The sequence below is a fragment of the Orbicella franksi genome, chromosome 12, assembly GCF_964199315.1.
Source record: "Orbicella franksi chromosome 12, jaOrbFran1.1, whole genome shotgun sequence".
NCBI lineage: Eukaryota > Metazoa > Cnidaria > Anthozoa > Scleractinia > Merulinidae > Orbicella > Orbicella franksi.
Window position 1 is genome coordinate 22753462 of NC_138156.1, and position 22933 is coordinate 22776394.

Genomic DNA, 22933 nt, shown 5'->3' on the forward strand with positions numbered 1-22933 from the left:
CAGTGAATCGCTTGACTATGTTAAAAAAAAAAATTTAAAAGCCCAGAAAAGGGTACTTTTGACGTCGCACAGGTAATCGTTACCAAAAGCTCAAAATAGAAAATATCAGTAGAAAACTCGAAATTGCTGAAGCACGTTTTCCCCTTTTCGCCCTCGGCGACAGTGGATACCAGAAAGAACGAAAACAAAACACATTAAGTTTAGTTGCAATTTGCATGTTATTGTAGAAGGTAACTTGTAAATGGTCGCGAATGTCTGGTATCATGACAGCCAAAACACACCAAGGAGAAGAAATTAAAATTTTAATATTCCCTGTCGGGTTTATTGGTTTTCTCGGCGTTTGGATCGAGTTTAAGGTTCCATGTTGTCTTTGTAGTCGTGGTTTACTCAGTTGTGTTTGCGGTAGACAAGACAATTTCAACTCTTTTATGAAGAAAGCAATTGGTTTGTTAATGCAAAAAACATTTTGTGGGCGTAGAGGCCGGAACTTGGTTGGTAAATTTAGAGCTTTGATTTTTTGATATAACCTGCGATATTTTTTCCGCGAGGGAAATTTTTTTGACAAGCTGGATGGCGCCTGCAGGGGATGTTATTGTACAGCGGTAGATACCATAATAATATGCGCGGACGTTATCACGCAGCGACAAACATGGCGGCAAAGTCTGAAAGTCCATGTGGCTTGACATTAGATTTAAGATCAATTTCTCCGAATGAAGACAGTTCAGGAAGCTGCGGAAGGTAATTTTTCAATGCGCCGTTTATCGTTCTCCTCTTTGCCTGGCAACTTAACTTTGCTGTGTGGTTTTTGATAGTCCTAATGGCGCCCCATCACATCTGAAAGAGGCTCCGAGTTCTCCGTTGAAGTCCAAACCGGAAAACGTGCGAGTGTTTCGTCGCTCAAACAAAACCATCTACACCGCAGGTAAGCTTAAATTTATATCTTCCTTATAATATTCACTTCGGGATCTTAATACTTTAAGCAAATTAGGGAATGTCGCTTTTTTTTGTCGCCCACCAGTGAAAGCTTAAGGAAAAATTTTAGTTAAGCTTAAGTTTAAATTTAAACAACCTACTATTGGTGAACGGATGCTCGCTAATAGCGCCTGTTGAAACTGGATAACAGAACTTAAACAAAGTGTCCATTGCAGTATGTATAATTTTTGACCAATTATTGGCCACCTTTTTTTATTTATACAGCCCTCCCTCCCCTGTGAAATGAGGAGGAGATCTAGTGGGGAGGTGTAGAGTTTAGGTAACCATGGTTTGGCCTTGAAAAAAATCTAAAAAAATTGAAGTTAATCACTACATAAAAAGAGAAAAACCATGCCAGCCCAGGCCGAGTTTCTTGCTGGTCCACTCTCCGTGCTTGAACTGGAATTTTGAAATGTTGGTTTCCTCTTGAGCGCAGAAAACCGGAGGTTCCAGAGAAAAACTCTTGGCACAGAGATAACGACCAACAACAAACTTAACCCGCAAATGGCACCAGGCCAGAATCTATCCCGGGCCACTTTTGTGGGAGGATTTTGCTCTCACTACTATGCAAACCCTGCTCCCCTTTGTATGAATTAGGAATATGCTTCTTGGACATAGTGTATAGATTTATGAAAAGTCTACAGTTTTAGCTAATTTTGATAACTGTTTCCTCATGAAAAATTGTGAATAAAACCAGGGTAAAACTAGAGTAATCTTTTCCAGATATTTACGATAAAAGTTCTATACAATGTAGTTTAACTTGCAAATGGTTGTACCATTGTTTTCAAACCACTTGGCAAGACTTAAGTTACATGTTTTGCGTTTGTTGAGCAACAAATGGTTCTGTTGATTCCAGATCAGAGAATGTTGAATTCATGTGTTGTGCAATGAATATTTAAAGAAGGCTTTTACCACCTGACATAATGTTAAATATGCTTATGTGTATGGATTGGTACTGTGATGGTAAAAGCCATAGCAGTTTGTCTGTTGCTTCAACAACTTGCAACATATTGAAACATTTACATTAAGTAACAAAATGTTTCGTGCATCACTGTTTTAAGTTAGATTTTTTGTGATACTTTAGGTGATAAGCTGAATCAACCACTGCTTCAGATTTAAAGAGCTGAAATTTTGAGCATTGTCATAGGAAATCATTTGAAATGCCAGCTGTTTCAATCTTAAGTAGTTGTTAATTGATCAGAAACAATTCCAAGCTGTACTTACACTGTAATAATCAAAGTGTAAAATTTTAGCAAATAAATATGTTTTGGGTTTGAAATAGCAGCTGATGTCAAAAATTTTTATTTTGAAAAGTTTCCCATTTTGTATCTTTCTCTTCTCTTTGACTGTTTTTAAAGTTGATGAACAAAATGCAAGTATGTTAGGGGGAGATAATAAATGAGACTCTAAAGTTTGTTAATTAAGAAGAACAAAAGAGTCACAGGGCTACATATCCAGGATAACATTGCCATATTATGTGCTACTAAATCTCAATCAAGTTTGATTTTTAAGACTTTTATATCACCCTGACTTTTGCCAAGGCCTTGATTTATGATTTCTTTGCATTCACCTTTTATCACGCAGAGCCTTGATTATCATGATTACTTGGACAAGTCCTAACGAGTCCAGATAATCAAGGATTGGACTCCAAGCTCTAATAATTGGCATGTAAAATCTACCTTGCAAATTACCCTTTGTCTTGAAATAATAGCAGTGCTGTTTTGGACGTCATTGTATTTGATATTTTGCCAATCTTCCTTTTCTCCTCTTCTTTTTAACATTGGTGATCTAACTGCGTGCAAATGGAGAGACTTAATTAAAAGAACTTTATAAGGATGATTTTTAAGAGATGCAGGAGAACATAGAGTAACTCAGGGTTTAAAATAGTGGCTGGCTGCGAGTGACAGCCGGCAATTTCTCCATCCTTGCCAGTGTTATTGAATGCAAAGGAACTGCTTCCATCAGTAACAGCAACTTTACTGGAACATCATATTAAACTTAATGAAGCTGTGATCATGTTTGTGACTGGGGCCACACATTTCAAAAGTTTCTAGAAACCAAACTTTTTCTACTCAACCACATGATCTGGAAAACACATTCTGGATACTGCTAGGATCTGCAATGCTAAAAGCATCCCATGTGGGGATAAATAAAGAAACTAAGATGGTAAATGTTAAGCTTGGTAGATAAATGCGAGAGATGAAATGTTTTGGTATGTCACAAGCTTGCGGCAAAGAAAAAAATTTCAGTCCCTGAGGAGATTCGAACCCATGACCCCCCAATATCTGTCAAATGTCCTAGCTGCTGAACTACAGAGAGAACCATGATGAGCAAGGCCATTAACTAACTAAGAAGAGTGATGTTTTATGGTAGCTTTCCAGAAATAACACAGAACTGAAATTAATGCCCCAGAGTGTTGAGTATGCATGAGTAAAATTAGAGACTTATTCTCATTTTGCCTGTGGACTACTTCCCTACGTTTTTGTAGTCTATGCACAGCCTATATAAAGCTAAGATGATGTCCTGTCCAACAATATAAAAAAAACTGACCTTGGAGTTAACCTCCCCAAACTAACACATTTATCTCTAAAATTGTTTGTTTTCCCTTTTTAGGCCGCCCTCCATGGTACAATGTTCACGGACAACTCAAAGAGCCATTTGTTATAGGTAAAGCAGTACTTAAAGTTAAATATTAATTATGTGTAATTAACAATAATGCGGCAGCTCTTTATTGTCACCCACAACCAACAGAGAAAAGTAATACTTGTTTCTTTTTCCTGGTAAAGTTGGCTACTTTCTTGCCATGAAATGAAGTTACAGGTTTGGATGAATTAATCTTCTGCCAAAAATAGCATCAAATTTGTCTTGCTGAAGGATTCACTTAATGACGGTATCCCTGACAGTTAAGGAAGCTTTCTTGTTTGAACACCCATTCCCACCTCTCTGGATATACACACTGTTCAATTTCTTTCAAAATAATTATTTTTAATTATCATTATTAATAACTTTTGAGATAGCCCACACCCTAGGAATTTCTAATGACTCTGTGGAATGAGCAAGAATTTTTACAGCAAGTGCACAATAAACAAAAGATAGAATTGCGCAGCTACCTGTTGAGTATTCTACAGAATGGTGTGATTTAAGGGGAATTCTTGTGATTGAAGGGTTATTCTCATTTATGTGTGCTAGCTGCTGGTACTGTTACCAGCTGAATTAAATGTTTTAGTGTCAGAACCACAAAGAGATGTGCCTCCCACTTAAAGTAACTGAAAGGAACTTGATACACTATTGTAGTGACTGCTGAATGTTACAAATGTATGTGGAAATCTCCATGTTGCACCTCAGGTTTATGTGGAGGAAGTGCATCGGGGAAAACAACCGTTGCAAACAAGATCATTGAACAGCTTGGTGTTCCTTGGGTCAGCATGTTATCACTGGACTCATTTTACAAGGTGAGGTGTCTACTCATCAAGCAATCTGATATACTGAAAAAGTCCACACATCAATGCCATGTGGTTACAAACGGCCTTAATTGATCCTTTTTGCTTTAGCCTGATCATAGAGTCTCCATTTCAGCTCTCTGCCACACTCTCTTACAGTCATGTACATGTATGTAAACATGACATTATTACAACAGTAGATGGACTTCTCAGTTTTTGAGTGCATGTGGATTGTAATGTAACTTACAAATCTCTTTTACAGACCAACACAAGGTTGGCCTACTCATCAGTTAATCTCCATATATACAAATGAAGCATCGATTAGACTATGTGAACAATATGAATGCGTTTTGCCGGTTTAAATATGCATGCGTTCATGCCTTGAATGGTTTTTTTGCTCCAGTTTACATGGAGATTAGCTGGTGAGTGGGCAAACCTTGTGTTAGTCTACCAAACAGATTTGTATTAAAATACATGTGCTCAAAAACTGAGTAGTCCATTTACAGTTATAGTTTGCTCCTTTACTGTAGAACGCTATCTTGGCTTCAACAGTGAACAGCACCGGGACTATTACTAGACATATCATTATGTACTCAACTAATATCCTTCGACAGAATTTCCGAAAGTACAAAGTAAATGTCTGTACAAATGTTTCACAAAGTCAAATGACTACTAACAGTGGAACCCTGTTAATCCGGTCACCAACGGGCCTCAAAAATCTGGCCATATTATCGGAAGGGTCGTGTTAAAGGGGTTCTTTAAATAAGAAAATGACTGACTGAGCCTTTTTTCGAGCCAGAATAAAGTGGCCGCAGTAACAAGGTGGCCGTATTAACAGGGTGGTCATAAGGTGGGGTTTCCACTGTACTAACTGATCTTTAGACCATACTTATTAACAATAATTAGATTATGAGCTCGAGATTTCTATGAGGTGATAGTTGATGAGGCCAAAGGCCGAATCAACTATCGCCTCATAGAAATTGAGAGTGAATAATCTTATTGTTTGAGTAGAATTCTAACTTAAATTAACGCAAATAATGGTTTCCAAATATTTTTCGACGCATTATTGAACTTTACGCTTTAACAGAATCACACATATTGAATTGTCCTTGGTAAATTTGCAGTTGTTTATGCACGCGCGCCGGTTTTTCAATAATTTCAAGTTTTTAACGTCAAGAACCTGTTTGTCCTTCTTTTTGTCTTCTCAGGAATATAATTATCCATTTAAATCTAAACTTTCATCCAAAACTTCAGAAAAACGATAAAAACATTGCATTTCGTGGACGACCGACAGCTTCTGCATTCTAATGGCTGATAGTATACGAGTAGCTCAGCCAATCAGATTGTAGCATTTGCATTAGTATACTAGTAGAATTCTAGTAATAGCATGTATCCTCTAACTGTGAGTTACCCTTCATTTCTGTCCTATTATATATTTGTAGGGAAGGTCTCATGCTTTACGTATTTGATTCCAATAGGTGTTAACTCTTGAGCAACATAAAGCAGCCCTCAGAAATGAGTATAACTTTGATCATCCAGGTATAGTCAATAAAGGACAACAAGCAAACAGTTTAAAGGGGCTTTGTTATGGATGTTGCATCTTGAAAAACTTGTGTTGTGATTTACATTAAGTTGAATCTTTTCCAGCTACAACAGTCCTTATTCCTTTGATTGCTCTTTCTGAGGTTTCCCTCAATTTGAAGATAACCTTGTACGGCACAGCAAAATACTGCAAAAATCACTCTCAAGATTGTTCCCAGTAGGTTGCATTTAGCATTCAAAGCTGCTTCAATAGCCCTTTTCACGATCAACTTTTCTCCTTTGAATCGCTGTTGAACCTGACTGTGGTGCAAATTATTTTTGGCAGAAACTACAAAATTGCCTGAAATTCTCTTGCATACCTGTTGGACTATACTGTAATACAGATGAGAAAAGGCAACCGTGAAAAGGGCTGTAAGGGTCATAAATAAATGTTAGTAGCTTTTTCCTAGTCCATCACATGTCACTTCTGAAAATAAAATCAGTTTTCTTTGGTCACACTTACTCATTTCATTACGCTTGTATATGGAGAAAGGAACAGTGAGAGTTATACGTCTAGCCCTAGGGCACAGCGCTTGCATCCTAGTCCTTAACTGGAACTCTACTGTCAGTAGTCTTCTTGGAAGGCACTGTGGTTTTGCACTTGTTACTAGTTGTCTAACACTTGTTTGCTTTAATTATCTGAGTTTGCTTTTACAACATAGAGGATTTGAAAGTTGAACACTGACATGGTTCAATTTAAGTCTTGCTTTTATCATTCTGTAAGATTCATTTGATGCTGACTTGGCTGCAAGCGTCTTGAAGAAATTGAAAGAAGGAAAGAGCGTGCAGGTAATAAAAGTGAGATGTGTACTTTTGCAAACAAGAAATTCCAATATGAGAGGCCTGGACTCCTTACTTTTGCCTGAAGTTGGAAATCAATCTTGAAAATATAAACTTAACAGCTGACAAAATAGCCATGCTCTGGGGAACATTGTAATGGACTATCATCCCTTACAGGGAGAGGGGTAATAATCTAACATTGGTATGCAACTGCTACATACAGGTTAAGAAATGGATTTACTTGACACAGAGCCACTGTGGAAATGTCTTGTCCAGGGATATAGCTAAGAACAAAACAAGGCTGGCTTATTGACAAGCACATGCACGGCTTTCCTGGCCTTTGCACATTCAAATTTTCAAAACTTGGCTTATTGTTAAAACGCATGTATTTAAGGAAGTCTTTTTGGAATGATTTTATTGATTCTTGTTTTATTTTATTTTTAATATTATTCTAAATTATAAGTTGTAAAGGGCCTAGATCATGCTTGGATAGGTGCTATAAAAATGCTATTTATTACTATTTATAATTATTATAAGTTACCCCAGTGCCCAGTCTTTGTACTCTGGTGAAATGTCAGGCGGTTATAAGCTCTATTTCAGCCAGTGAAATTAGCCACAGTGTAGCTGATGGCCCTTTACTACCAGTATGTCCCTGCTTGTGTGAGAGTTGTCAACACAAACTTCAAGAATTTGAGATAACAGTCCTATGCACTAACCGTCAAACTACAGTACATTGTACCTCCCATTTCTGTAATCACAGGTTTTATTTAAAAAGATGTCTCCATTCTTGTAATTTCATCTTTTTAGGTGCCAATTTATGACTTCAAGACTCACAGCAGACTAGACCAGAAGGTATGTGAGCATAATATATTATTAGATTAATACACCTTTTGCTGTTCATTTACAGAAAATAAACATTCATTTGTGTCCAAATTTCTTTCATTATGGTCATTAAACTCTCTTTAACACCAATATGACCTTCATTTGCGCGTAAGGAACGTTCAAGAAAAACATTTACATATGCATTAACATTCAAAATCATCAAAAGAAAAACAATACCTTCATTTGACATTCATTGACTGTAAATGTATTTTCATTTTGGTCGAAAAAAAATTCGTTGTCACGAAACGACAATCATTTACATTTTACGACATTCAGTTTTCAACAAACGACTTTCAATAACACAATTTGCATGAGAACTAACATTCAATTGCATTATTATGCAACCATATCCATGAAGGTAACAATCTTAAATGCGGTGAGACATACATTACCGTGTTTTCACCTAACGTTAAGAGAAAACAATCGCTCATTAGCGTAATTCTTTTGAACACAGGTATCTCGCCCAATTTTCCTCGAAAATTTGATTATAGAACAAGGGACCATATGTACTTTTTTCAAATCATAATTTCACAATCCTCCCCTTGCAGATATAAATTCGGCCACTTACGAAACTTTTTGCGTACAACTCAGAGGGCTCACTACAGTATTCGTGTGACATACATGTACATGTAGTGACAGTTCGATTTGTCCAGAAATGCCACGAAGAAATAGAATCGCATTTGAACACCGCGAAAGGATAGTCAGGGCTTTTGAAGATGTCAACGAAGACTATTTACTATTTACTAGTGTGGCAATTGAAGGATAAATCGTTCAGCGAATTTGATATTCTATCTTTCAAAAATAAATGTTATTATGGCTGTAATGTTTGTCTCGCCGCATTAAAGATTGTTACCTTCATGGATATGGTTGCATAGTAATGCAATTGAATGTTAGTTCTCATGCAAATTGTGTTATTGAAAGTCTTTTGTTGAAAACTGAATGTCGTAAAGTGTAAATGATTGTCGTTTCGTGACAACGAATTTTTTTTCGACCAAAATGAAAATACATTTACAGTCAGTGAATGTCAAATGAAGGTATTGTTTTTCTTTTGATGATTTTGAATGTTAATGCATATGTAAATGTTTTTCTTGAACGTTCCTTACATGCAAATGAAGGTCATATTGGTGTTAAAGAGAGTTTAATGATCATAATGAAAGAAACTTGGAAACAAATGAATGTTTATTTTCTGTAAATGAACAGCAAAAGGTGTAAAACTGGATTAATTACACAACTCGTGCTTTAAAGCACTTTTAAGATCATTTCAAGGTACCAAAAAATAGAGAGTGTTTTGGGCAAGGTTAATATAGGATTAAAAAAAATTGCTGTCTAGTTGGCCAGGACGAGTTAATTTTCCAGCCGGGTAAGTAACCTTTCATCCTCACTACGCAAGCAAAATTTGAGAGCTGCTTGTCCGAAGGGCAAGCTAGAATTCAAGTTTTGTTCAAGCCCTGTTAAATAAGAAACTCACCTAGTTTTAATTCTTTGATTTAGTATTAGCTACTTTTAGCTAAATACCTCTGATACATTAATAAAGTCTATATATGTATGATTCCTCAGAATGATTTATATGGGGCCAATGTGATCATCTTTGAAGGGATAATGGCATTTGCATACAAGGACCTGAGAAATGTAAGGCAGAAATTCTAAAATGTTCAGATTTTAATCATTTCATTTTTCAAGTTAGCTCAGATTCTAAGGATCATTACATTGGAAATTCTGTACTTTTTAGTTAATGGACATGAAGGTGTTTGTTGATGCTGATCCTGATATTCGTTTGGCAAGAAGGTCAGTTTGAACCACATGAATTAAAATAAACATGGTTAAGTGAAATGTTAAAGCCCTTTTTTTTCAACCCACCCCTTAAACTCTGGTATAATTTCTTGTCAGGAAGTTCCAACAATTTGGTGGTACCCATTTATGCTCGAGAGTGGAGAGAAACACCCTCAAACTTGATAATCTTGCCTGATAGTCTTCTTGAAAGCAGTAGTCTAATAATAATAATTATAATAATCATAATCACTTTATTTAAGTGTCGCTGTATTTAGCACTAATGTGCTAATTGGGGACACTGTAATATAGAGCAATATTGTACAGTTATTTGTACAGTAGAAAACCTGTTTGCCGTACAGGTCGGCTCGCGCACGCAAAACTGTCACACTCTCCCTCTTTCACTAATAAATATATTGACTACAGCAGTTGGATAATAAATCTCTTATTAGATGTTTTGGTGTGTAGTATCACTGTATATTTTTACTCATTGTTTGTATTTTGACTTACCCTACGGGCTCATCAAAATACAACACAACACAAAAAAATATACAGCAATACTACACACCAAAACATCTAATAAGATATGTGTATTCCTTTGTGTGTTGTAGCCAATGACAGCCTCACACACCTATTCCTGATTAAGCCGTGCCAAAATTTTTTGCTGAATGTGAACATTGTCCTGTATGATTATAATTTTATTATTTGTCATATTAATTAGATTGAAGAGGGACATCACTGAAAGAGAAAGAGATCTTGTTGGTGTTTTGCAGCAGTACAACACTTTTGTGAAACCTGTAAGTATTTGCTTGTCAATAGTCAGAATATATTTTGTAGATCTAGGGAAATTAACTTCCAAGCATTTATTCAGTAAAGTAGATATATTTACTTCTGTCTTTTGTGTTGTGTAATCTAGGCTTTTGATCAGTACATTGCGCCAACGGTTGTGTATGCTGACATTGTTGTGCCAAGAGGTTTGTATCTGTCCTGGTAATTTGGCTTGATTTTTTTTTTGTTGCGGAAATTTCATGTGTTTCTTCTTTATCTTTGTACTTGTTTTCTGCCTAGTCTGGCTGCTATTGTGAATAAGCCCATAAGTCTTGGGAAATAGGATCTTCATACCTGTAACAAATTTGTTACTCTATGGGAGAATTGTATCAACAAGGGCCCATCAAGCATTTTCAGCCGTGACAGGTGCTACGGGTTGTGGCCCTTATTGACAGCCCTACTAGAATGCTGTTACATCAACTTTCACCAACAAGATACATTTGTACCAACTCTACCTTCTCAGTGTTTAATTCAAAGCACATTGTTTTTATCCAATGTGAGATCTTACTGTTTATAGTGGTTTATTTCTTTTTGTATTATCAAGGTGGAGAGAATAATGTTGCAATAGATTTGATTGTACGTCACGTGAGGACGCAACTCGAGCAGGTTAGATTAAGTGTTTAGTCTTTTGGATGTTTTACTTGAACAAAACTTACTATACTTTCCACTCAAAATAATATTTCTTGACCACTTTCTTTCCCATTTAGAGAGGATTCAATTTCAGGTGCGAAAACTGTTTAATGTTCCATTGTCTTTAAAATAATAGTTGTTACATTATGCCATAGTTGAGGCATAGTGGCCTCATGGTTAGTGCACTCCACTCTGGATTGAGTGGTCTAGGTTCAAGTCCTGGCTGGGGACATTGTGTTGTGTTCTTGGGCAAGACACTTTGGTCTCACAGTGTCTCTCTCCACCCAGGTGTACAATTATCGGCAAAGCTCTGGCCTGGTGGGCCATTTGGCTTGTATGCAGACTTTTTACCGTTTAACGTCATGCCATAAAAATGGCAAGAGACTGATTAAGACTGTGTCAGATTGCCATCTCTCAGACTGAGCACTCCGAAACACTGAGACAAAATTTAAGATCAGATAGAAACAAAAAATTCCTTGTTCTGGCTCATGTTCTCCATACAAGAAGTAGTAGTCATTGACAGTAGTGGCCAAGAAGAGGTCTTGTGTGTTTGGTTTGCTACAATCTGAAATTTTGATTATCATATTGTTTAATGAGTAACACAAATCAGGTGGATAAGAATGAAAAGGGCTGTTGACTAATGGAAATTGTTTGATATGCTTTTGAACCTACAGCAACATTTACGAAACGTCTTGTCCAGATAGCGAGGGGAATTGGGATAAAAGTTTGAGCTTGGGGCCAAAAGTGAAACCACTAGCTAACTTCGACATTTTTAACTAGTCATGCTGCTGTTTTTCACTCTCTGTTTACAGGGCGCAGCTTCGGTCTGCGCATCAGGGACAGCCACTACCCAGCTCACTGAGTATTTTAGAAAGTACATCACAAGTCAGAGGACTTCATGCAATTATTAGGTTAGATCTGTATAAATGAATACAGTAGGCTCCTTTTGGTACATTATTGTGCCTGTCAATAACTTATTGGCTGCCTGTCAATAACTTATTGGCTGCTGTCAATAACTTATTGGCTGCTGTCAATAACTTATTGGCTGCTGTCAATAACTTATTGGCTGCTGTCAATCATAATAAATTACAATGACAACCAACGAGCCTTAAAAACAAGAAAGAAACATAATGGAGTGAAATGTAACAACTACAACCCACTAACATGACCCTAGAACCCACTGAAGTAAACTTCTGTTTCCTGGAGCACGAAATCATTGACTGAACAGAATTCACTTGTTATTGAAAGGCACAATAAAATTCAGTGACGTCCACAGGAAACAAACAGAGGAAATTGAATGTTAAGCATGTATGTTTGTTTTGCTCACTTGTGTCGTATAGGCCTTGATATAAACCTGATTTTTAATGTAGCAAAAGATGCCTTGATTTTGAAGCAATAGTGGCAATAGGTCCCTCACTGAAGTGATTTTATAGTTTTCAAAAGATGGTGGGAATGTAGTGTTCCACTGGAATTAAATGAACACTGGTAAAGTAACAGAGACATAAAAAACAATGAAATATTAATTGCCATTTATTAATGCCTTTGGAGCTTGCTTACCATTTGTCTGTGGTCTGTTTTGTTGTCAGGAATGAGAATGCTAGTAGAGACGATTTTATCTTTTATTCCAAGAGGTTGATGAGAATTCTTATCGAGCATGCACTCTCACTCTTACCTTTTAAAGTAAGTGTAGTTTTTCTTTTCTTATTAATCCAGCTATTTTGGGCTCTTTTGCTTCTTTTGCATGTTGCAGGGCTGTCATTAAATTTTATGTCCCCTGTTGCTCCTGTTCCATTCTTCAGAGTTCATAATCAAAATAACCAAAACACAAATTTGGAATGGGGTAAAGGATGGTTCAGATACAAAGTTAACCTAAATTCAACTTGTGGAAGGTACTTAAGGTCATTCCTCACATTTGCATTGCGCATCCTTACTGCGCATAATTTGTGACGTTATTAGCGTGCGTTCGTGCACGCGCATATTGAAAACATGATGGATTTGCCTTGATATTGAGCCCTGTCAGTTGAAAAATGGCTCTAGCTCACCAACGAGCACGGGCACCCCACTTTTTTTTCCCGTCATTGTAATCAACTAATCATAAGCGTTGCGTGATAAAAGACTGATCTAATTTCTATTGCTGAAAATTGAATAAATAAGAAAAATAGCAGATACACTGTGGTCTTTTCTATTTTGCAGTCGGTAACCACGTCAAGAAATTTGGTTCAAATTTTTAATCAAGGATTTAGCTTTCTGTCTGAATCAAACTTAAAATGTTTATTTGTGTCCGACACAATGTGTTGACTGTAGTTTAATGCGTGTTCTTATGAGTCTGGGCTCACAAAGATTTTACAATTACTGGGAATGTGTTTTTATAATAAGCATTAAATAATGCCAAAATGGGGCATTTTCAATGCCTCACTGCTCTTTAATGAGCATGGGCACCCCCCATTTTTATTTCAAAATTGAAGTTATCATATGACAAATATTCAGTGGACAAAGTTTGAACAAAAATCTATCGTCACTTTTATTTCAGAGGAATTACCTTAACTTTCAAACTTTCCAGTATTGGTTTCTTCTTTTAGAGAGATGTTGTCAGAACTATGGAAGGAACAGTTTATGAAGGAAAACGATTTGCAGGAAAAAGGGTAACAAATTGCATCTTTATGTTTTGTTGCAAATTTGCAGTAGCTTTAAAAATTAGATAAGTAATTTTAAGTAAGTAATCTGTGCAACTCTGGCAATGTTGCTAAAGAAAGTTTGTTCTGGACACCAGAGGGAATAACAAGAATAACTTGGAGGAGGTCAGCAGAGAAAGAACTTGAGTCCATGTACCTGACCTGGAAAGAAATCCAAATGGTGGGACAAGACTGCTCCTGCTGCAGAGAGACAGTGAAAGCCTAATGCATCCCATGGTGCGATAGGAGTGATGATGAAACTGTTTGTAAACGAACTTGATCCAACTCTTAGGCTGACCAAACATAAACCTTGGATGACCAGCCTCTTGCCTCGTTTTGTAACATTTTAAACCAGTATTTTAGGTTGTAAGACCCATTTGAACGTAATAATTTTAAGTGCCTAACTTCTATTTATAAAACTGTTCACACTTTACTAGTGATCTGGTGGTTAGTTTGTTCTATTCTCGATCAGTGGGTCTGGGTTTGTGCTTGAGCAGGACAGTTTTGGAATTGTGAAATTTTGGGGATATGTTAAAACACTTAAATCTGGCAGTGTTTATTAGCCTGTGTTGTTGGCAAAATTTGGTGTGTTAGTGCTTTAGGCTAAGTGCCTTTTGTACTCCATTATTATTTGCACTGCTACAAGTATGCCACAGAAAATTTAAGTATTTGGCCTCTCTAACGAATGATCTGCCCCCTCCCCCTGATGATCAGCATTGGAACAAGCCTAAACCATTTTTTTCTTCTTGTTTAATGTATGTGTGGTTTCTTTGCAGCTGTGCGGTGTGTCAATACTGCGAGCTGGTGAAACCATGGAACCGGCCCTGGAGTCTGTGTGTAAAGATATCAGAATAGGAAAGATTCTCATCCAGACTAATGAAGACACATCAGAACCCGAGGCAAGTGATCAACACCTAATCTCTCCTTTCAATATCAAAACAATGTCAAGTAGGTGGGTGATGAGAATTAAGAAAATCATCAACTGGGGGATATTTTTGTGATGTATTGCCCAATTCTCAGGAGTGACATTGAAAGAGAAGTATGACTTTAAGTTAGGAGAATTGATATTTTGAGGATTAAACTAAAGTTGTTAGGGATTTTAGAAGAAATATTTAATATTAATTTAATATTTGGATATGAGTTGGTAGATAGCCAATGAGGCACATAGTGCCAAGTTGGCTATAATCAACTCATATCCAACCAGCGAGTGGAATAATTGTTTTATTTAAAATGCCTTCAAAATATGTATGGGTTATTGACCAAGCGTGAGGTCAAGATGGCTGGATATTGGCCAAGTTCTTTTTTTGCGAGTTTATGGACTGAGAAGGAGTCGAGGTCCATAAACTCGCAAAAAAAGAACGAAGCCAATATCAAGCCATCTTGACTGAACAAGCTTGGTCAATAAAGGATTTATTATAATTATGGCTTTCACGGAAAATTTTCTTGCGGGACACGGCAGGTAGTCCCGAGCAGGCAAGATAGCTCCATCTTGCCCGCTCTCGGAGCTAGCCATGTAATAAAGAAACTTAACATAAAAGTAAAAACACCCCAAAAGTTACGTCAGCACTTATCATATTTGTAGAGCATGGTGTACATAAACCATGATGACTTGGTCCAGTTTTCAATAAAAAGTGTTATGGTGATCTATTATTTCTTTAAAGCATATTTAATAATGTTTAATATTTTATAGTATTTAATGTGTTTTTCCTTGATCTTAAAGTCAGTTGTGGAGTAAAATTCTCTCAAGTAGCAGGGAGAAGATTTCACTTTCCCAGCTTAGTCTGTAAGTTTTTGTAGGATGTAACCTGCTAGCTGTGCAACTAACAATGGCTTTGCTTCTTTCTCCTAGCTTCATTATTATCGTCTTCCAAAGGACATCAGTGAAGATCACGTTATACTTATGGATGCAACAGTGGCTACTGGAGCAGCCGGTGGGTGGATATTTTACTTCTGTTCCACAGAGCTCATTGGCAAGTTTTCTGCAGGTTACAGAACCGCTATCTTGTTGACTTTCATTGCGTGTTCACTCTTCTTACAGCATTTCCATCTTTTTTTACAGCTCTCATGGCCATCAGAGTTTTATTGGTGAGTGAACCATCTTAGTGGTAGTTGTTCTTAAAGATTGGAAAGTCAATTTCAGATCTTATTCTGTAAGGTAGTGTTGTTGTGCGTGGCAAAAAGGACTAGGTCGCACGTCTACAGCGGTCAGTTTTTTCCCTTGGCCGCTAGTTTCATTAAGTTTTTGGCCTTCTCCTTGTTTCACATTCGAACTACTGTGCACTTGCAATGGAGCCAGACCTAGAGTTGCTGCTTGAAGATTATGACTAGAAGTAAAAAGATTGGAACATGTCGTTTTTTGTTTCCAATTGCAATTTGCAGTATTTGTATAAACTCCAGGCGTGCTAGGGCTTCTCACTCTGATTCTATTGCTAGTCTGCAACAGAACCTAGGATGTAACTTATGCAAAAATTTCAAACATATTTAAATTATTCTCTTCTGTGGTTAGTCAGCTTTAACTTGGAATTGAACTCTCTTTTGACAGGACCATGACGTCAAGGAAGAAAATATCCTGTTTGTGTCTCTGATAGCTGCTGAATCAGGTAAGTTCACGTCTTTGTTCACTGAAAGGTTTTGTAACAGACTAGTGGTATTATGGTGGCTCTTTACAGTTTTCAACACTTTCCAAGACGTAGATTTAGGTGGGTCATTATTACCACTCTTTATCAGTTTATGCTACAGTCATGGTATCAATAAACCGCCCAATCATTGGTGAAGACGTTGTTATCATTTTCGTGGCACAGTAGGTTACAATAGCAACAGTATGACCTGCTAAAACCCCTGCTCTCTCTCCACCCAGGAGAATAGTTGGACTGGTGAACTGTAAGAGAAACCTGAAGAAATGGTGGGCGTAAACCTGCTATGGATTGCTCCGTCCATCCCCAGGATTTAAACAATCTTGAACATTTGTACTTTGAATGTAAGCAGGGTAATATTGGCTAAGGAAAGTTTACGTAAGAAAAATTCTGCCATGAGATGTTGTGTGTGGCATATGAAAAGTAACATCAGGTTCAAACTGTTCTGTTGTAGGTGTTCACACGATAGCCTATGCATACCCAAACGTAAAGATAGTGACAGCAGCTGTCGACCCAGAAGTCAATGATAAATTCCACATCATTCCTGGCATAGGTAAGCAATTAGGATGCTGTTGACTTTCTTCAGAAAATCTCCCAAAGCTTAGCAGTTGAATTTCTCGCAGAAATATCCATAAGATAGCAAATAATCCTAGCAGTTATCTGGCATAAATAATTTATGCGCTTCTAAGTGGAACAAAATGAAATATTCCACTGTTCCGTGTAGGATCAAGCGGTCTAGGCTCGAGCACTGGCTATAATTATGTTTTGCTTTTGCGAAGACACTTTCCTCACACACTGCCTGTTGTATTAATTTTTCCCAGGAAAATTTGCTGGGGTAACCTGATTGGCTTACCCTGCGATGGACTAGCATCCCATCCTGGGGGACTAGAAATACCCCTGGGCATTTCATGCTACTACATGTTGGAAACCAGAGTTAAAAGTGAGCACTGATGAGCTAAGCAGAAAGGGCGAGAAAAACCATGAAACAGTTATGAGCGTGAAAGAGAGGAGGGGATGTCAAAACGGGGGAGGGGAAAAAGATAACCCAGGCTGAAAATATGTCTTCCTGGGGATTTCATTTTGGAAAACGTCAGGGTACAATGTAAACGAGAAAAAGAAATTTAAAAAACTTAAAACTTAAAACTGCGTAAGTGACTGAAGATACGTGGTGTGTTTATTTTTCAGGAAATTTTGGTGACCGTTATTTTGGGACCGATGATTATTGATAAACGTATATTATGAAATTAAAATAAGTCATTTTTGTAAAATGTGTAGGTAAAGAGTAGTTTGTACGTCAATATATGTACCCTTTATACATTTGTATGCTTGTTTGCAAAAACATTACTTAATATATCATATATATACGGTAACCAGCTAAACGAATTATGTACAAACATACTTGTAAAAATTTCTAATTAAACCAAAATCACATGAAAATCGAATCGAAATGTTGAAATAACTTCACCGTAAGCCTGTACTTACAATGTAAACGACAAGGGCGCGACATACCTGAAGAGTACGTGGTTGTCACAGGTCAGGAAATGGTCAGGGAAATATGAAATTCCTCAAGGTCAGGGAAAAGTCAGGGAATTTTGTTCTGGGTGTGGGAAAATTGACATTTTGAAGAAAAATTGGGGAAAATTGAAATAATTTAACACGGCTGATTTAATATCATTGAAGGCCGGAAGAAACATTCGGGGTCACCGTGATCTCAACGTTATTTTTACTTAATGAAGAAGGAAAATTTGTTGAAAACTTATCGCCTGTACACAATGTAAGTTGAGGCCAGAAGCTGCCACTAGATCTGACGTTTTGTATTTATTTGGTCTGGGAAATTTTATTTTTATGAGGGAAATGTCAGGGAATCTTGAAAAGTGATGCCTGTGGCAACTATAAAGAATTTGTTTTAAAACGTTTTCACGATGCTCGCTGATTATCTCGTTGAGATTTCAAGCATTCGAAACATCCTGTCATTGTAAGAATTCTTGGATGTTTTTTAGGATGTTAAAGGGGATGGGACATAGGCAGATTCGATGGAAACGAGGAGAACAAATATTTAATGAAGATCTAAATGTATAATTTTTTTAGGTAATGGAAGATGGGAGCTAAAGTGGACTGCTCCATCTAAGGTTCGTCCACACTACGCCGGAGGAATTTGAAAACGCAGCTTTATTTCTACGGTAAGCCTACCGTCCACACTAATCCGTCATCGAAAAAAAATTCGTTTTCTTGTGGACGGAAAACATTGTGAAAACGGAGCTTTTCCAAAACGATGGCGTTATGATAATCACGTGATTTCCTTGACCGAGTTTTCCTCAAATGAGCGTTGATCGTTGCGTTCTGCGGCGTAGTGTGAATGGAAAGTACTGGGTGCGTTTTCAGAGTGAAACCTCCGTTTTCAAATTCCTCCGACGTAATGTGGACGGGTCATAATGTTTTCATTGGGGCAGTCTATTTTGCGAGTGTAGAGGTTTTCTTCTGGCCAATCGGATGCGAGGCAATGCTGAGACTCGTGCAACGCGTGTGATGTACTCTAGCCAATCAGGTCAGAGGCTTTGCCATCTCAGCCAATCACGTACAAACCCAATCCAGTGCGGGAGTTGCTTACTTCATATTTCCCGCGCTTTTCACGGGCTGCAAGTTGTCCCGCGCTCCCCAGTGGTTTTAGATCTCTTTGTCTGTGCGGATTAGTTTATTTTGCACGCGATTTTCCGGAGCATAGCTACAGCAGTATTAAAAGAAAAATCCGCTTTCGTTTTAAAGACCGTATCTCATTAGGTACTTCAAACTTTCTTCCAAGAACGTTTCTAGAAACGATTAAAAACAGTAAACTGCAAACAGTTGAAAATCAGCCGTGCAAATTATATAAGCGTTCTTTATTTAAATTCCTTGTTCTTATACTTAGAAAAAAAGGTGGAATTATTCTTTTATGAACCAACATTGACATGAACACGGTAAATTGAAGCAACAGATTGTATTTATTGCCTCTTTTGGCAACTTATCCTTGCGATGATTTTTTTGTAATCATCTTTAACAGCTTCGATTTTTTAAATAACTTTAACCGGTACAATAAGGGTTATAATATTCTAAATTCAGTCACGTGAACGTCGGGATTTAGTTTAAAAGGTAACTCATTTAGATGGGTGAAGGGAATGGATAATCAAGAAAGAAAATAATTTTTACAAATAAAAATGTTTCATAACCCGAGGAATACTGTTGAGTAGTAATTGCAGCGTTTTTGGTTAGGCGTCGTCGAAGACACGGTGAAAATTTGCGTTACGAACATCATTTGATACTCACAGGTTGCCTAGTCCCTGTACGGCTTTCTGTTAGGCCTTCACGGTTTACTGATTTCGAAGCTAGGAACTTGGCAAACTCGCAAGCAGTTATGTTTCAGTCGTACACCCCCTCCTCCCCTCTGTTACAAAAAAAAGGGGGGGTACGTACTTATTTAACACTCACTGAACCTTATATTAAAGTAGTTGATGTCTTTTAACTGACTTTTTAAACATCTCAATCACTGAATATAAATACACACCACACGAATGCAGTTTCGTATCCAGATAAGCTCAAACTGGGCGCCTAGAGGGGAGAAAAGCTGACTTACGACATTTCTTGCTCAATAACTGTGAGTAGAGGGAACGGTTTACCACATTTGATCACGTGTCCATCTATCACAAAACATGTAGCGACAATCATGGACAAAAGTCGTGCGACAAATATTTGCACTTTTGGTGCTTTTGCACACACGCCAGATAGTCGTGCGAATACACTTTTACCTGCCTAACCTCTCCCCCCACCCCACATACAATGCTGAAGACTAGCACGTGCAATTTCTTTTGAGATTTAGCATTGTATTGGGTAGGGAGGGAAACAACGCGTTCTTAAAAGTACAGCAGTGCTTTTTCAAACCAGTTGTAAAACACAGAAAATCCGTTGGTCTACATCAGTGCCCCAAGGACTTTTGTACACAATTTATAAATTATGTTTTCGAGAAATGGAAACTAAACCAGTACCTGGACTTCTAGAAAGCCCGTCTCACTACGTCCACACAAAACCTTCTAACTTCTAATTTCTCAAGTGTTCAAACCGCCGTAAAATCTGGAAGTTTTACTGCTCTGGTAAGACTTTCTTACAATGCTACAAGTCAAGCTGCGAAACCTTATCGAGCTAGAAGCGAGAAAAATGTCCGCCAGTTTGTCCAGATTGTGACGTGCGCGACTAACAGGAAGGTAAAGGACTAAGCACAACCGCGAAGACCTTGCAATCCCCTTGCAATCCAAAGATAGTTTTATATTCAATCACTTGAAAAAGAAACTGGATAGCTATATCAAATAGGAAGGGCGTGCGAAAATTAATATCAAGCCAGTAAACCTCAAGGGAGAGATTTTATGGCAGCCTTAAAGTTTCAAAATTTACAAGCATTTGTAAGCGAAAGGACTTAAGATGGAAAGGGTTGTTCTTCCCATACAATACTCATTTCAAACGGCCGTTAAAAAATTGACCCTTTAGAGATAGAAGCCAGAGAATTTTTGGAACCTGTGAACTGTTGAACAATCAAAACGTCCGCTGTTGAGGTGTGTGGATTGGTTTTGTTTTTGTCTGTTGCACCCTATTGGTCCCTATAGTCCACAGCGTGTTTTTTTTTCCTTAGTAAAAGGCGAGTCGAGCCATAAGCAGGCGAAACAAGATATTAAAACATATTTCGATTCACCGTGCTATAATTTTTCTTCTAGTATCATGCGATATTTATGCCTTGTGTACTACTTTTTTTCTTCTGTTTTTGCTTTACCAAGAACATGTCAAGAAAAAGAACGATCAACTTTCTTTTTTAAATTTCACTTTCTTTTAATATTATCTACTGCGGAAATTATGGCATCTATAAATCTATGATATTGAACGCGTAATAATTTAAGTCGTTCATCCTTGGCCACATTTGACTACCACTCATTGAGTTTGCTAAACAAGCTGTTGTATTATTTAAATGAGAAGTTAAACATCGAGCCTTTTATGATTAATCAGTTCTTTTCAAGCGGTAAGGAAACTTCAGAACCTACTGACTCTCTGCTATCTCCTTTACGCACTAATCTTGCGATCTTTTTGTTTCCTGATTTTACGCGTCCTTCTGAACTGATCGGTGAACCGGCAGTGTTTCCGCCACTCAGAGGCGAGCCCGTGTTTTTCCTGAACTTAGCAGCCTTCTGCAAGCCTTTGATTCTGGCGTTGATCTCGTTGATCTGTGAGAAATTCAGTTTGGATTTCCCTTGTTCCGGCGCCGGACTGTCTTCATTTCCCTCCTCGACACCTTCCGCTAACGGAGGAAGAATTTTAACCGGTTTCGGAGCAACTTTGTAGCCTATTCGGTAAGAACTGCTCCTCTGTTGATTGTATATACAATACAAGCGCAGCAAATCTTCTTGTACTGGTGTACATGGCGTGAAATATTCCGGCACTACAATTCTATCTGGCGCCGTCAAGGGGCGCTCTTTGTTCGGTTTCTTCTTGTTGACAATTTCTGGAAGAGAACAAACTTTCATCGTCTTCGCGCTCACAGTCTTGCGTAATTTTCGAGCCAATTTTTCCTCCACCTTGGGCTTATTCTCGACGGTGTAAAACGCAGAAATGACCCGCTTTCCATTGTGCAGCATTTCTTTTTTCCACTGCGCAGCGCTTTTGAACTGCTCCATATCGCGGACTTCCAACGAAGCCTTCCCTTCTTCGACTAAAACGTCCGCGCATTGAGCTTGTCCTATTTTTAAAGCATGTATAAGTGGAGTTTCGCCCTTGTTATTTAGCGTGTCCACGCTTAAACCGTAGTATTTTAATTTCTTAACAATCATCTTCACAATCGAGAGATCCCCCACGGTAATTGCATGGAATAGCGCCGTGTTTGCATCTTTGTCGGTCGCATTTAGATTGTAGTCCACAAATTGAAGAAACAAAGTCACAAGTTTTTTTCTTTTTAAAATGCACGCGTACGATAGCGCCGTCAATCCTTGCTCGTCTTGAAAATCGAGTTTTGCGCCGTTTTCCAAAAGCATCTTTGCCAAACCAAAAGCTCTGTCCTCGTCGTCTAGGAAACACACTTCCATGATCGGCGTCCGCTTGTTTTGGCCTCGCCAGTTGATATCAGAGCCAGCCTCGATCAGTAACTTAGCTTGTCTCCAACGTTTGTTGCGAATAGCTAAACTCAAAGCCGTCATGTCGTAGGAAATTTCCTTTCAAACGGATAATTTTCCTCTCGCTCTTCATTGACTAAAGAGTCAAACTTTTCACTTTTGCGTGTGAATTAACTCGAAATTGCAATTACGCTGTAAAATGAAAACATGACTTTATTGTCAAGTACCGCGCATTTAGTTTTGACCAATGGCGCTGAAAGTTGATAAAGACAGACAGGTGATATCACAGTGTGAATTATGTATTTCCTTAGTCAACCTGATTTACACCTGTCGGAGAAAACGCATTTAAAAAATAACAAGCAGATGCGATTTTTAGTGTTTTGATTAGGAAAGAAAAATTATCTTTCAGTGACCGTTAAAAACAACGTTTTCGTTTCTTGTCCCTTTATTAAAATTGGCAGGAGTTTTCCAGGTGAATAATAAACAAGTATCTTTTCCAAAACATTCTACATATTAGGCCGGTACATTTTACCCTAGCAGAGTCAAGTGTTTCACTTCCTTTCTAAAGATGAACTTTAACAAAACGTTTCTCTGTGAAGCGTTAATATAAATGCTGCTTTTTTCTTGAA

General features: G+C 37.7%; 2 protein-coding genes across 2 annotated transcripts; one reads left to right on the plus strand and one right to left on the minus strand.

Moving 5' to 3' along the window:
- The first annotated feature begins 28 nt into the window (after positions 1–28).
- Positions 29–19387, plus strand: LOC145462961 (uridine-cytidine kinase-like 1). Its single transcript, XM_081446646.1, has 22 exons — positions 29–738; positions 813–922; positions 3586–3639; positions 4318–4424; positions 5891–5951; positions 6718–6782; positions 7581–7625; positions 9213–9284; positions 9385–9440; positions 10144–10219; positions 10339–10396; positions 10795–10856; positions 10958–10974; positions 11693–11791; positions 12467–12560; positions 13460–13522; positions 14329–14451; positions 15402–15483; positions 15612–15637; positions 16095–16152; positions 16640–16738; positions 17371–19387. The coding sequence occupies exons 1-22, from the start codon at positions 587–589 to the stop codon at positions 17409–17411; spliced, it is 1620 nt and encodes a 539-aa protein (XP_081302772.1). The 5' UTR covers positions 29–586; the 3' UTR covers positions 17412–19387.
- Positions 19388–20924: 1537 nt separating this feature from the next.
- On the minus strand, positions 20925–22388 carry LOC145462966 (uncharacterized). Its single transcript, XM_081446652.1, has one exon. The coding sequence runs from the start codon at positions 22386–22388 to the stop codon at positions 21204–21206; it is 1185 nt and encodes a 394-aa protein (XP_081302778.1). The 3' UTR covers positions 20925–21203.
- Positions 22389–22933: the final 545 nt, after the last annotated feature.